The 14,638-nt window shown below is 38.4% G+C and overlaps 5 protein-coding genes across 5 annotated transcripts; 1 reads left to right on the forward strand and 4 right to left on the reverse strand. All coding sequences in view use genetic code 12, as the record gives it.

Annotated features, from left to right (window-relative positions):
• Positions 1 to 77: 77 nt before the first annotated feature.
• Positions 78 to 1,925, reverse strand: DDC1 (Ddc1p; the record flags this gene model as incomplete). The annotated part of the gene is made up of 1 exon (XM_064997717.1): positions 78 to 1,925. One exon carries the CDS (start codon positions 1,923 to 1,925, stop codon positions 78 to 80), a length of 1,848 nt encoding a protein of 615 aa, XP_064853789.1.
• A 1,054-nt stretch (positions 1,926 to 2,979) lies between these two features.
• On the reverse strand, positions 2,980 to 4,479 carry DASC09_041190 (aldehyde dehydrogenase family protein; the record flags this gene model as incomplete). Its single annotated transcript, XM_064997718.1, has 1 exon — positions 2,980 to 4,479. One exon carries the CDS (start codon positions 4,477 to 4,479, stop codon positions 2,980 to 2,982), a length of 1,500 nt encoding a protein of 499 aa, XP_064853790.1.
• Positions 4,480 to 4,956: 477 nt separating this feature from the next.
• DASC09_041200 (uncharacterized protein) lies at positions 4,957 to 9,558 on the forward strand (the record flags this gene model as incomplete). The annotated part of the gene is made up of 1 exon (XM_064997719.1): positions 4,957 to 9,558. The coding sequence occupies one exon, from the start codon at positions 4,957 to 4,959 to the stop codon at positions 9,556 to 9,558; it is 4,602 nt and encodes a 1,533-aa protein (XP_064853791.1).
• A 2,801-nt stretch (positions 9,559 to 12,359) lies between these two features.
• Positions 12,360 to 12,800, reverse strand: DASC09_041210 (uncharacterized protein; the record flags this gene model as incomplete). Its single annotated transcript, XM_064997720.1, has 1 exon — positions 12,360 to 12,800. The coding sequence occupies one exon, from the start codon at positions 12,798 to 12,800 to the stop codon at positions 12,360 to 12,362; it is 441 nt and encodes a 146-aa protein (XP_064853792.1).
• A 516-nt stretch (positions 12,801 to 13,316) lies between these two features.
• Positions 13,317 to 14,312, reverse strand: ZTA1 (NADPH:quinone reductase; the record flags this gene model as incomplete). Its single annotated transcript, XM_064997721.1, has 1 exon — positions 13,317 to 14,312. The coding sequence occupies one exon, from the start codon at positions 14,310 to 14,312 to the stop codon at positions 13,317 to 13,319; it is 996 nt and encodes a 331-aa protein (XP_064853793.1).
• Between the last annotated feature and the right edge of the window lie 326 nt (positions 14,313 to 14,638).

Raw genomic sequence — 14,638 nt, forward strand, 5'->3', positions numbered from 1 at the left:
GATTATCAATCATTTATTGTAGAAGAAAAGGACATTTCGAGATGTTTTATGCAATAAAATGCAAGTGTCATGGAATATTACGTAATGCTGTCGAACAACCCTTTGGCCTTTGGGACATGCTGGGTCCTGCCAATTCCTTCATCATTGTCGTCTTCGTTATCATCCACCACCAATAACTTTCGCTTGTTCTTCTGTAGTTCTTTTTCTCTAACATCAGCATTGTTATTCCATGTTACCGTGGCCTCAAACTCCTCTTCCTTGTCAAGAGCATTGATATTGCCACCATCAAACATCGATGTCAATGCAGATACCGAAGATTTCCCCATTAATCTATCAGGTCGCTTCTTTGGGTTAATGTAGGAGCTCTGCAATGGCGATGATAGTTGCTGATCAACGAACAAATGGTTTTCTTTGCGTTCAAGAAGCGCGTTAATTCTGTCCTTATTGACATCGTGTACTTGATCAGGAGGCAGCGGTACAACAAACATCGGTCTCGTTGGAATATTCGGTTCATCATCCACGATGGGTTCATTATTGGCCAACATCGTAGGCCCCCTAGTGGTTTTCCGTCTCTTTGGATTCGTGGCGCCTCTAATGATCTTGGGGGCTTGTAATTGTTGTTTTTCATTATTTCTAACCGCATTCATCGCTTCTGTTGATTGGTCGATGGTTATTGTTCCATCGACATCCGTCAATTCTGTCAATTTTAATCTCACTAATCCCCTTTTAAGGCTCGATTCAAATATAACGGGAGAGCCATTTCTCGCAAAGAATATCTCAAACGTGTTATTTTCGCCATTATTTTCATCCAGAGCCCCTGGGGGATGGTGATGATGATCATCATCGAAATTTTGCACCGAACGACCATTATTATTACCGCTCACCACCACCATCGATGACAAATTAATAAAAGTTCGCAATTCTTTCAACCGGAAAGTAACTTTGATTTCTTCAACTTCGTCATTCAGCAGCTGATCGTGCTCAGTATCCCCTTTATATAAGAAAGAGTCAATTATGTCATCCAATGCTAATGATACATGTAACGACATTGGCTGGCGAATATACACCTTATCCTTCTTCACCGGCTTCAAGAACGCAATGAAGAAAAGTCGATTTGGAGGCCTCTTGATATTGATCTGGAAATCCTCAATGGTGGCGGGGGTCACTTCGAAAAACTTCTTAATGATGACATTGTCCAAGATTAGATAGTTTAACGGATCATTGGCCTCGTAAGAGGATTCTTCCATTGCCACTGCCAATTTATCACGGGGTTGCAAATGACTGGGTATGCTAAAATCGTCGTCGTCATCGTTAAAGAAATACTCACTCCACAAGCGGCTAAGTCTCCGTTTATACAGTTTCCCCATATCGTTTTGGTCTAAATAACACGGCTGGAATCCAGGACTGAAATGTTTCTTCACTTTTCTTTTGGAAGTCTTTTGGATCAATAATCGAAATCGTTGAGTCATGGGGCACCCACGCCGGAGATTGATGGAGAAACTGTACTCATCGTCATCTGGTGTCCGGAAAATCACCGATAAGAATCGAGCTTGGATCACAAAACTATACGTCGAAGTTTCTGGAGTATCTTCTTTATCTTCTTCTATATCGTCATTGACAAGTTCCGTTGGTTGGTAGGTTCGGGGTTGCTGCTGATTTTTCTTTGCTTGTTCTTTTCTATGGAATGTGAACCCTTCCTGGTACACTTCCTCGGGGTTATCGAACTTCAACGAGTATTTATCGAAAAACCCGCTGACAAAAGATACGTCAAGGCTAGAGGTTTTTGCGGTATTGAGGGCAGAAATGCTGATGAATTTACTGGTGATCACAAACTTTAGAGTATCGGCCACTGTGGAGAGCGAGGTGATGGCTTTGCACCATATCTGCCGCGATTCGGAGTCTTTGATGGTTGCTTTGAATGACATAAGATATATATATATATATATATATATTTATATATAATATTGAATCTTCAAATCATAAAATAATAATATTTAATATATGATGGTAATGATGGAGGGGACCACTAGTAGGACATTTTGTGGTAGAATATTCATGATGTCAGTTTGATGAATTCTTTATTTTTGTTTTTCTTCATCTCATTGTGTCTTTTTTTTTTTTTTTTGTCACGCAAAACAATAACTTTACGATGATTCAAACGTTTATCATAGATTTGGAGAGAGTATTATATATATTCAATAGTGATTGAATGTGGATAATAGGATTTAATATTTGATAATTGAGTAACAATGCTTACGCGTAGAATCTCTGTGGTGGGGAAAATGAAATCAAATTGTATTCCAAGATTGCACCAACAAGTGAGAAATCATCATTACAGATTTGATAAATAGTGAAAAGTAAAGCAAAAGAATTCGTGATAATCATATAAAATACAAGCCGAAAAGAAAAACAAGAGAAAATTTGAAAAAAAAAAAAGTCCTTAAAAACACTTTTTTTTAGCATCTTCTACATATCTATATAAACACAATACTTAGGTGACCAGGTCGTGTGCCAATGAAGGCATAATTTTGACAATCCATATTCATTACAGAGCCAAGAGCATTTTAATAACTAGAAAAATACTATCAACGTTCAGCTCTCGAAACAAAATACCGCCAATGCACGATTCGACGAACTGTCATGCCCTATCACATAGAAGAGAGGTTAACCACTAACCATAGTAAATATAATTTCTTAGAAGATTTGATAAATGATGGGAATGGTAATAGACATTTCTGAAGCTCTAGATAAACTTCATGAAGATTGACTCGCAAGCAATTCAATAAAAATGAAAACTAATTAACAGTGAAAGCCAAAGCGACCACAAAACCAATTCAATTTTTTATCATTTTTTTAGTTATCATAATCACAGTAATTTTTAATTGATATTTTTAAAGCAAATAGTAAATCAAAACAAACCAAGATAAACCAAAAAAATAAAACAAGGATAAATAAAGTTGCAAAAACGTTCACCCAATATCATTTATTGCTCGGGATAATTTTCATTCTGACCGCCTTAACTTGGGTATAATTATCCAATGCCTCTTTCCCGGAATCTTTATCAAACCCACTTTGTTTCATTCCCCCAAATGGGGTGTTGTATTGTAGAGAATTATAAGTATTAACCCAAATGGTTCCTGATTTCAATCTATTGCTAACATCAATCGCCTTGTTGATATCGTTGGTATGTAAACCCGCAGCCAACCCATATTCCGAATTGTTAGCCATTTCAACAACTTCATCAACCGTGCTGAATTTTGTGACCGTTACCACCGGTCCAAATATCTCTTCTTTGACAATTCTCATCTCTTCATCAACATCAGAGAAAATCGTTGGCTTAATGAAATAACCTTTGCCTTCAATTCTTTCACCCCCAGTGACAAGGGTGGCCCCTTCCGCTTGCCCAAGTTTGACATAATCCAAGATCTTATCGACTTGCATTTGGGAAGTTTGGGCCCCTTGGAAAACGGTTTCATCAAATGGATCACCCACTTTCACAGCAGCCGCGTCTTTTTTAAACTCCTCAAGAACTTCATCATACACGCCTTCTTGAACATAAACTCGAGACCCTGCACAACAAACTTCTCCTGAATTATAAAAGATCCCAAAACTGATATTCTTCACCGCTTTTTTAATGTCTGCATCATCAAATACAATGTTTGGCGATTTCCCTCCAAGTTCTAGGGTGACTTTTTTAAGATTGGATTCGGCAGCGTTGCGCATGATAATTCTTCCGGTGGCGGTGGAGCCAGTGAAGTCGACTTTCCTGATTTTTGGGTGTAAAGTGATAGCGGCCCCGGCAGTTGGCCCAAATCCAGAAATCACGTTCAATACTCCTGGAGGGAACCCGACATCTTTGGCAAGTTGTGCGATATAAAGCGCAGATAATGGGGTTGATTCAGCGGTTTTAATCACCACAGTGTTACCAGTAGCTAGAGCCGGGGCGATTTTCCAAGCCATCATAAGTGCCGGGAAGTTCCAAGGAATAATTTGTCCACAAACTCCTAAAGGTTCACGTTTGGTATAGGTGAAATATGAACTTCCGGTATCGATGACAGTGCCATAAATCTTGTCACACCATCCTGCAGTAGAACGGATGTAATCTGCCACTAGCTGGATATCTGAACGTGATAGTTTGATGGTCTTACCATTATCCATGGTTTCTATGGATGCTAAAGTCTCCATATTGTCTTCGATGGCATCTGCTAACTTGGAAAGAAGTTTCGTGCGCTTTATTGGGTCACAAGTGGCCCAATCGGTATTTTCAAATGCTTCTTCTGCAGCGTTGACGGCTATATCGATATCTTCTGCAAACCCTTCATAAACTTCGGTGATCACTTCTTCGGTAGATGGATCGATTACCGGGAAAGTTTTGCCAGAGATTGAAGGGACAAATTCCCCATTGATGAAAAGTCCTGTTGGTTGGACATATTCGATGCCATTTGGCATAGTAATTTCAACAGATAGCGGATGAGACATGAATAATAATAATAACTATAATGATAATAACGGATAAAAAATACTATCGGGATGTTGTTTTAACAATTGCAATAGCGATGGACGTCAAAAAGATGATCAGAATTGAATTCTGGGGAACAAATGGTCATCTCTGGGTGCACGGATGTCAATTCTTAGTAAACCCAGACACCCAACAACCAACCAGACAAAGAAGCTGCCGTCAAACCTGGGTTATCACTTTGTATCCAGCGAAGCACTCTACTATCTCCATTATTCTTTGAACCAGGAAAGCTTTGGCAGTTACTGCTCCAACGGTGCTTTGCTGACGGTTTTAGTGAGGGTACTTGTGTTGTCACGTGCAAAAGCTTCTGTGCCCTGGCGTGGGTGTTAGCACTTTGAGTGGGAGCAGTGTCAAGTGGATTATTACCATTATCGGTACTACCACTCCATCACCATCATCGTTATCTCTTGTGTGTTTGTTTTAATGCTTCCGCACACATGTCCAATCCCACCGCGCTGCCGCCAATCCTCCAGTTCAAGCTTGTTAATCCTCTAGTAAACTCGATCTTCTCCATCAATGACCCATCAAAGTCCGCTTTAAAAGATATATACATACAGCTTCAGCTGAACCCATTCTCCTATGCCTTCATAATTCCAGATACTTACACTCTACTCAACTACTACGACAATACCTCTGGGATTGCCTACCGTGATTTATGTACCCGACAAGACTTTGTCAAAGATCATATCCTTGATCTTCGAAGCCATAACTTGACGATCTCTAGGAATTCCAACGTCGCGGCACTTTTAAACACCAGAAAGCCCAAGCATTTCACTAATGCCAATGGCAAGGATCTTTTGCTTAAAAAGGACACAATAATTATCAATGATGAGTATTTCAATGGCCAACCAAGCTCCGGTGAGGCAATGGACCTGTTGATCAAATTCAAAGTGTCGAAAATCGAGCTTTTTTTAAACTTCAACCAATTTTTCCCTAAAAACCATGAGTTTTTGTTAATCCATATTAATAGACCATTAACTGGTACTCCTATATCAGAAGTTCGGTTCAAAAGAATGCAAATCCTTCCGACATTGCAGCCGATCTCTGTGGGAAGTGCGACTCATACCAGAAACTCGTCCCTCAATCTTGATATTAACCAGTCAGGCACATCATGGCACCCAGAATTTGATAACCCATCATTTACTCTGGAAGTACAGCTAGTGGCCCCAAAAACTTCGTTCACGCAGTTAACTGGAAGATTTTCGGTAATAAATCAAGAGCTTGCCGCAGATTTTCTCCATCTTTTCAAAAATTTTGTCATTGATACCATCACCGACCCAGGAGAAATCCTCACATTATACAAAGAAACAATAAATCAACTGGCTCTTATTTTCAAATCACTCAGTGAAGAAATAATATCAGGAATTATCACCTATGACCCATCCATTGACTTGAATCGCTGTATTTACGACTATGTGGAACTTAGCTTGTACGACCGTATATGGAATCAGCTACGAGTTGTTTTGGCAACCCCACAAGACAAAGAAACTCAATATTTAACTAATGAAACTTATGAGCTGCTAAAATGTCTCTCAATAACTCAGGTGGGGATATTTGAAAATTTCGATACAAAAAGAGAAAAATTACAACCACAATTATTAATTTTTTTATCCAAGATCGCCAGTTCTGTGAAAATCTTTTCCAAAATTAGTCTCACAAACACTTATTTTGATAAACTCAAAATCCTTGTCCAAACAATTACCGAACTAACGAAGCAGACCACCATAAATGGCGTACGATCAGTTGACGTGAGTGCCGATATACTTGTTGCGTTACTCATATTGGTGGTGGTGGAATCAAGAGTTGAGGACATACATGTTCATTTAGAATATATCAAAAACTTCAGCTATTACAGTTATGCCCGAAGACTAGACTTGACAACCGGTTTTGTCGGATACTGTATCTCAACAATCGATGGGGTGTTGTATCATTTACAAAATAAAGAAAACATTTCCCAACTTATTTCCCACTCCATGAAAAATCAAGAGCTTTGGGAGATTCTTTATCTGACTTCTGCGTCTGCGGCTCCACAACTTATAGACTTTATTGATGCCAATACTGATTTCGATAATGATGTACACTTGCCCATTGAGCATTCATTGCGTGCAATAACCAAGAATGGTGAATCGGTCCTTCTGATTGCCCTTCTGCTGGAAAGTTCCGCCATAGCTTATGATCTTTTCCGAACTTTGCTCACATATAATGAGAATTTGTATCCTCTAGAAGATCTTCTATTTGATTATAACACCAGTCATTCCACGCTTTTCCTTGAATGCCTTCTACAATCGCGTCTTCAATGTGCAGACCTTTTATTGGATATTTTGCTTTCCTCGTGTACTGTTAGTGAGCTAATCAATTATATCAACCATCAAGACGCAGTGTACCATCGAGTTGCCGGCCACCATATTCATCGGTATCCTCAGTTACTTGATAAGGTTGGATTGTATATTGATTGGCGGGTCAGGGATATATCCTTTAATACCCCATTGGTGGCTCTTTGTCGAAACTATGATATCCAAGATTATCCTAGCCTCGTCACTCGTACATTTGAGATTGTCAAAAAATGGTACGCCGTGCAAAAAATGGAGTTTGATCCATTAGATCACATTGATGCGAAGGGAAACACCTTATTACATATATTGAGAGACGGGTGTCTCCAACCTATTCTTAGCGAACCATATGTGGATGTCAACAAATTTAATGATCGTGGTCATTGTCCGTTGGTAGTTTATGTCAGATACGGTCGGGTGAATAATATCAAAGCGATTCTTGAAGATGAACGCTTGAATTGGGGGAAAATTGACGGGAAAACTTTCTTAACAGTGTTAGATTATGTGAAAATGAATTCATCTGTCGCTTCAACCCCAAATTTGGATCAAAATAATGAGGCCATCATTAGTTCAAGTAATGTGGAAAAACTAGTAGATGGTCAATTCATCAAACACTTCTTCCCACAAATTAATGGTAGGAAGTTTGGAATATTAAGGGCAAAATTAGACTCAAATCAGTGGTGCTTTGTGATGAAGGGAAGTATTGTCGAGAGAATGGTTGAAGAAGATATTATTGAGCCTTCAAACAACATTAAACCGGTTCCTGTGACGCCAACGCCTAATGAAAGGGCATTTAAAGCGAAAAATTTGACGGTCAATACCACAATTATTAAACCAAAGCAAGAAACTGTCACCGCCAGATATAAAGCACATCACTACACAAATTATCATTCAGTTAATGACTTTCGAAGCCTCATTCATTTATTACATATAGAATACCCAATGAGTTATCTTCCAATAGTTTATCTTATGGACTCGGTATTTGCCCGTCTCAATCTAACCACCTTCACATTCTTCAATTTTAATAAACTCAAAATCAATGAAATGATGCTCAAGCTCAATATTTTCCTTGTGGGGCTTGAATTGAGCAGAGATTTTTATAACCACGAACTAATCTGGGAGTTCCTCATCCTCCCAACTTCAATAGGGTCCTCTGCCTCATCATCAGCATCCACGGGCGTCGCCAATATTGCCAACTTTAACGGGGCTCCAAAGGCCCAACTTGAGGCTCGGAGTAGAATGAAAATCGAAGCCACCAAGGAGAAACTTTCTTATGGTGCTAAATCTGGTAATCTTCCTTCAACTCCTGCCACCCCAATAATTGAGGAGCTGCCAATTCTGCATAGTCCAAATATCCCGGATGAATTCACCGATTCCGGGCTTGAGAATTTGAAGGAGTTGTTTGCGCTTGATATATCTAGAAACTATGCCATGCAGGAAGTGGAAGATATTTTGAATTTCTTGAAATATTCTAGTGATGAGCTCGAAATTTTCCACAGAGGTATAAAGAAAGTCCTACAATTGGTGGTGGTGGCAAGTCACAAATTTGTTGATCTTGAAACAGGGCTTGACAGCTTTGCTAAATTTTCTGATGATAATCCAACATTTAAGAGTTTCCCTGGGTATTATAAAAAGCAAATGGAGTCTATTCAAGAACGTATCAAGGCGCTTAGCCAGGATAACTCCAAGAAGGTTGCTAATGTTAGTGTTGGATCCCAGCCATTTGCCTCGATATCGGCAATGTTTCAGAAGATAATTGTGGAGTCCAATACTACTGCTACCTCACCCCATATCAAGTTTGCATTTTATCTTCAGTTTCTTGAGAATTGCGTGGCCAGAATGATTCGGAATATCAATAGTGTTATAAATAAGAAAATTCTCAAATGGTTGAAACTTGCCGGCGAGTTGAATAGCTTGAAGACCGAGCTTCGTCGCATTAGACCCCAGGATTTTCTCAACGACGATGTTTCTGTTCTTGGTGAGGAGACCATTGAGAATCCATTCATTATAATGGCTCCTCAGCCGATGCCAGTATCTATAAATGGTGGTGCCACCTCCGGTCACAGTAGAAATTTTTCCACTTCTTCAATGGCCACTCTTACTGAAGAGGATCAAGTCAAAAATGATGAATCACTATCGGACTCAACCACTGTCAAAGACAATGATCAATTACAATCTCTGCTGCTTGATGCACCACCTTTGATAAATGTTCTTAGTCCAGATGATATTACAAACACCCCGGAGGCGGCGAAAAAAGAGCAGCAGTCAGATTTGAGCACGCCATTGAGAAGTATTGATTCTCAAACCGTGTCGCCGCTTCGATCGCCATTTGCTTCAGACTCCTCCACAGTATCCTCGAGCGGCAATGGTTCAATTTTTGGTACCCGCCCTGGAAGTGCCGCTGCTTCTCCTGTGGTAAAGAAGAAACGGTCGTTTTTGTCAAATATATTGGAATCACGGAAAACCAACCACGAATTAAAAGTAATGAAACAATACAAAGTGGTGCGGTTGAAATTGATGGGGTTAAGTGATGATGTGAGGTATAGCCATGAGTCTTTGGCAATGGAGGTTTCGCATTTTATGGAGTTCAAGGAGATTTTTATGAGGTATGCGGTGAAAGTGTTTGTGAAAGAGGAATTGAGAAAATTGAAATTTGAAAAATGTTGTATTGATAATGGATTGATTCTGGCAAAACTGGAAAAATTTTGATACCCTTGGAACAGTAACAAATCTGCTGTTTGTTTTTAAGTGAAAAATTACAAATCATAACAAACGAACAGTACATTATGTGTAAGGCCTTACATACTTGTATAATAACGAGAAAAACGCAATATAAAAAGTGAAAATATTTTCACGCTTTTATTTCTTTTTGGAAACCCTTGTAGATCTGAGTAAAATATAGAAGATGACGCCCAAACTGTGCTTCGTTCTTTCTAATATCATAAGAACTTTCCTTTGCGTGTGGCACCCCACATCGATTTATTAGCATTAAACTTCTAGACACAACGATCACTTTATATCAGTATCACTTTTGCTTATTACCCAAATAAATATCAAGGCTTTTGCAACATGCCTTTGTTTGTGTGACGAGCTTTCGCTTATTTTTTGTTTTTTTTTTGTGACTATTGTCTCATGTGGTTTTACAAGAAACAAAATTTCAACAAATAACTTACTTGAGGATGCAGTTTCTAGTCAGAGTTTGTTCAAGTTCTTCCAATTGTGGTAATAAATCACTTTAACCTCGCACATCTGTAATGGTGAAAAAGTCATTTCCTATAAATGATGGAGTAAAAAAAACTCTTACAGTTTCTTCTGTACAAATGCCAAATTTGACATTGTTTATAATAAATTCAAAATAGTCATAAATTAATTAAACCAATACTAAAAACCTAAAGAAATGAAGGACAATTTTTCTAATGTAATCAATACACTAGATCATAATTGTGGTGAAAAGAAATGAAAAAAAAAAAAATATTCAAAGAAATAAAGCAAATGTTCAGAAGAGATACTCAATGATTTATTGAATCAATTCAATATCAGAATCATCAGTGTATTTAACTTGAGCAATACCAACCTTTTTGTCATCCAAATCGTAGCTGACATAAGCAGATCTCAAGAAACCGTCACCCAAGATGTAGTAATTAGATGGGTTTGGAACAAGGCCAATGAGACATTGGTTCAAGAAAGGTCTGGAAGCCTTACCATTGAAGTGGTACAACAAATCCTTGAATGGAACGGTGATGGTCTTGTCACCGAAAGTGAACTCGACTGGCTCACCCTTAGTACTACAAGAAGTGAAGTACATGTCAACGTAAGGAATCTTGTGACCGTATTTTTTACCGAAAGTGGTGGCGATTTCGCCTGGAGCGTAGATCAAGGTGGTACCGGAATCGAGTAAAGCTGGATAGGTGGTGCCGTTAGTGAAAGTTTCAGAAGAAGTAGCAACGGTGTCCAAGTCAACAAAGAAAGCGACTGGGGAATCGGTTGTTTCACCTTCATCGTCGATGTTGACCAAGTCCAAATATTTCAAATCACCGTCGAATTTAGCCTTATCGACAGCCCCGAATAAGATGGATCCAGAATCCGCTTGAAGGGAGTTCAAGTACAAAGAGTAAGCATTCTTTTCAATGATCCCTTGAGCTTTTAATTGAGCTGGGAAATTTGCATATTCGAAACTAGAACCGTTGATGGCGACTGGGGCTTCATTACCTTCGAACCCAACCCCCAACAAACCGGTGCCGACAGTTTGGTTAGTGGCGTAACCGAATTGCATGTCCTTGACAGTGGCACCACAAACAGTGACATCTTCAGTTGCCCAGTCGCCGAAGGCTTTGGATCCATCACCGTAACCGATCATGAAGCCATTAGAAACTTTCTTGTATGAAGTGGATTTGGAAGCATCATAAGTACCTCCGGTAGATTTGGTGCCAACAGCAGGAACCCACAAGTCGGAAGAGCCAGTATCGACATCAACATGGATGGTTTGACCTGGAGTACCCATTTGGATCTCGGCAATGTATTTCGAATATTCATTTTGTAAATTAAGATTCACCGCACTGTAAACTGACTTTCTTTGACCAGTGCTTTGGGCATCTGATGGAAGTCTTTGAACATTAAAATCGATTTTCAAGGATTTAGCATCACGCTTGTCAACAGGAGCAGCGGAGGCAATTGAAGATAAAGATGTAAGAACAGATAAGAGGATGGTGCTGGATAATTGCATTATTTATGTATTTCTTTTTTTTGGAGAATGGAATGTGAATAAATAAAAGTTGATGATGAAAAAGAAAATTAAATTATAAGCCGATATCAAAACATGGTCGGGAATCTCCTATATTTATATAATTTATGGATACTTTAGAGTAGAGCACTTCTGATGTGCGCTCTTACTAAATTATTTTTTTAAATTTAGAACTAATGCCATTCATGCTTTCCCTCTAGTGCCTCATGTTGGCAGGATTCATGCATGCACCGCACCTCAAAGAGATGAAAAAAAAATTATAATAAAGTGAATTTTGATGAAAATCTGCATCTATTTATCATGAGATTTAAGAAGGAGCCTAGTGAAATCAATTCCAAGAAGTATTTTGGATATTTTTTTTGCCAATAATATGTTTTTTTTTTTCCAATACTGACTCTATCTTGAATGGATTTGCATGCGCAAGGCAAAAAAAGTTCTGCCCCTGCCTATTCTTATTCAAGAATGCCGAAAAAAAAAACAATAGTTGGAAATGTAACTTTTCTTACGAATTTCTAGGCAGTCAAACACACGGATCAGATAATAAAATTATATTGGAAGCATCCTCTAAACCATGAGGATGGAACGAGATATGTATAGCATAGCTAGGAAGTAATATCACTAATCAAAAAATTGCAGACAAAATATCTGGAAATAAACAAAAAAAAAATGAATTTAAAATAGGCAAGAAAACAATATAAACACACAACAATATTTATCTGAATAAGAATTTTTTATATAATATAGTGAAAAGACTTATTCTTCTGGGGAATCACGAAATAATGTTCTTGCAATGCTGGAATTTCCAAATATTCCTAACTTTTTGCCTATAATGCATTGGATTTTTATTGCCTTGGAAAAGAAACATTTCTGCAGGAGTGAGGAGGGAAGTACCTTTGATTGTCACCATTTCTGAATCATCGTCATCCTCTTCTACTTGATCATCTCCTTCCTGGTTGTCCTTGACAATTTGAGATCCGGTTTGTGTTTCAATGAACATTCCCTCTTTGGGAGATGGTTGTAATTGGAAGAAGTTTTTCGCCATCATTTGATTGGAAAATTTATATTTTTCATATCGGTTGCCTTTTAACTTCTTGGAAGTTTCGAAGATTGGTGGTAAGTTATGAATAGAGTGCGTTTTTTTAGGGCTCGGGTACTTTATGGAGATGCCAATTGGTATGTTAAACATATTCCTAATACCAGCCGCGATCATTATGAATTCTTTTTTTTTTTTTTGTTCTACAAATACTACAACCTTGCTCTCTTATTTAGAACTTCGTGCCATTTTCTTCCCCATTTATATGCGTTCAATCAGTTCAGAATATTTGACATGTCAAGTTTTACGAAATTTTAAGGATCAAAGCGCACACTAAAATTATTCATATTTTTTTTTTTCATGCCGTACTGGATAAAGTTACTTCTCATCAACGTTTTTCTTTATCTGATTTTTATGGGTTATTCTTCTTCCCAGATGTATGCCATTAGTTTAAATTTTCTTACATCAGAAATTATGACTTATAATTTTCGAAATATCATCAAATTTAAGGCGGTCGGTATTAGCTGCAAATACATGAATTTAAAACCATTTGATCTTCAGCTTCAAGCACAACTAAATACATATCACAATAATAAAACCAGCATATCAACCATTAACAGAAAAAAGAAAACAGATACGAGTAAACAAACTTTTGGTCAGAAAACAGTCCGCAGTAATGCAGAAGCGATCCCCTTATTGAGGAATTTTCAACGACAATTTACCAGCAGTAGCACGACTTTCCAACAACTTTGCAGCCTCAGGATATTCTTCCAATGGGAAAGTCTTGAAAATATTGAACTCCAATTGACCAGAAATATAAAATTCGTACAATTGATCCATATAGTGCTTGAATTCTCCTGGTTCACTAAAGTTATGATACAATGTTGGTCTGCAGATAGAGACATTCCTTGGCAAAGTATTGATTTCAAATGCTGGGATTTTACCAGTGGCATTACCATAACTGACAAACTTACCATTGGTACGCAAGCACTTCAAAGTGATTTGGAAAGTGTCTTTACCAATAGAATCAAAGGCACCATGGACACCTTTACCTCCGGTGATTTTCAACACTTGTTCAACAATATCGGTGGCTTTGGAATTGATGGTATATTCGGCCCCCAATTTTTGAACAAGAGCCAATTTCTCATCTGTGGATGCCAAGGCAATGGCATGAGCTCCTTTCAATTTACACAATTGACACAAGATCTGGCCAACCCCACCAGCAGCAGCGTAAATTAGAACGTAATCGCCCTTCCGGATAGGATAGGCGAGTTCGGAGAAAGTAATGGCTGTCAACCCTTGGACCAAGATACTGCCCATGACTTGCAATGCTTCATCATTGATATCCTTTGGTAATTTGTAGATGTTACCGGTGGCCTTGATCTTTTGGTATTGTGAGAAAGTTCCGCTGGAAATGTACGTCACTTTATCGCCAACTTTGAAGTTACCAACCTTGGCACCAATGGCAACCACCTCTCCTGAAGCTTCACGACCAAGAACATATGGCTTTTGAGATGGGTAAATACCAGTGCGGAAGTATGATTCAATGTAATTGACCCCGGCGTAGTGGTTTTTAATAAGGATTTCGTCATCAGCGTAGGCTGGCACTGGGAAATCGGCGTATTTTAACACCTCTGGGCCGCCAATCTCTTCAAATAATATAACTTTTTGGGTTTTTGGGATAGACATGGTTTATGAAAGTAGCAATTCAATTGATAGGGTCAAAGAAAGAGAGGAGAAGAAGAAGATAAGATATATGTATATGTGGAATCCTCCGCAATTGAAATAGATTTAGAAAAGTTGCAGCTGACTAATTGCTCTCCTCTTAAGGTTGCCCCATGTGATAAGTGCCTTACGCGGTCTACCATCACCTCTATGCGCATGGGGCTTCACTATGTCATTACGTTAATCATAAAATAAAGCAAAGTCCTTTCCATAATCATGATAAATATATAAATAATAATAATAAAAAAAGAAAAAAAAAATCCCATAATATATGCCTGTATCAGGCTCAC

Source organism: Saccharomycopsis crataegensis (genome assembly GCF_037102585.1).
Source record: "Saccharomycopsis crataegensis DNA, jcf7180000000084, whole genome shotgun sequence".
Taxonomy (NCBI): Eukaryota; Fungi; Ascomycota; class Saccharomycetes; order Ascoideales; family Saccharomycopsidaceae; genus Saccharomycopsis; species Saccharomycopsis crataegensis.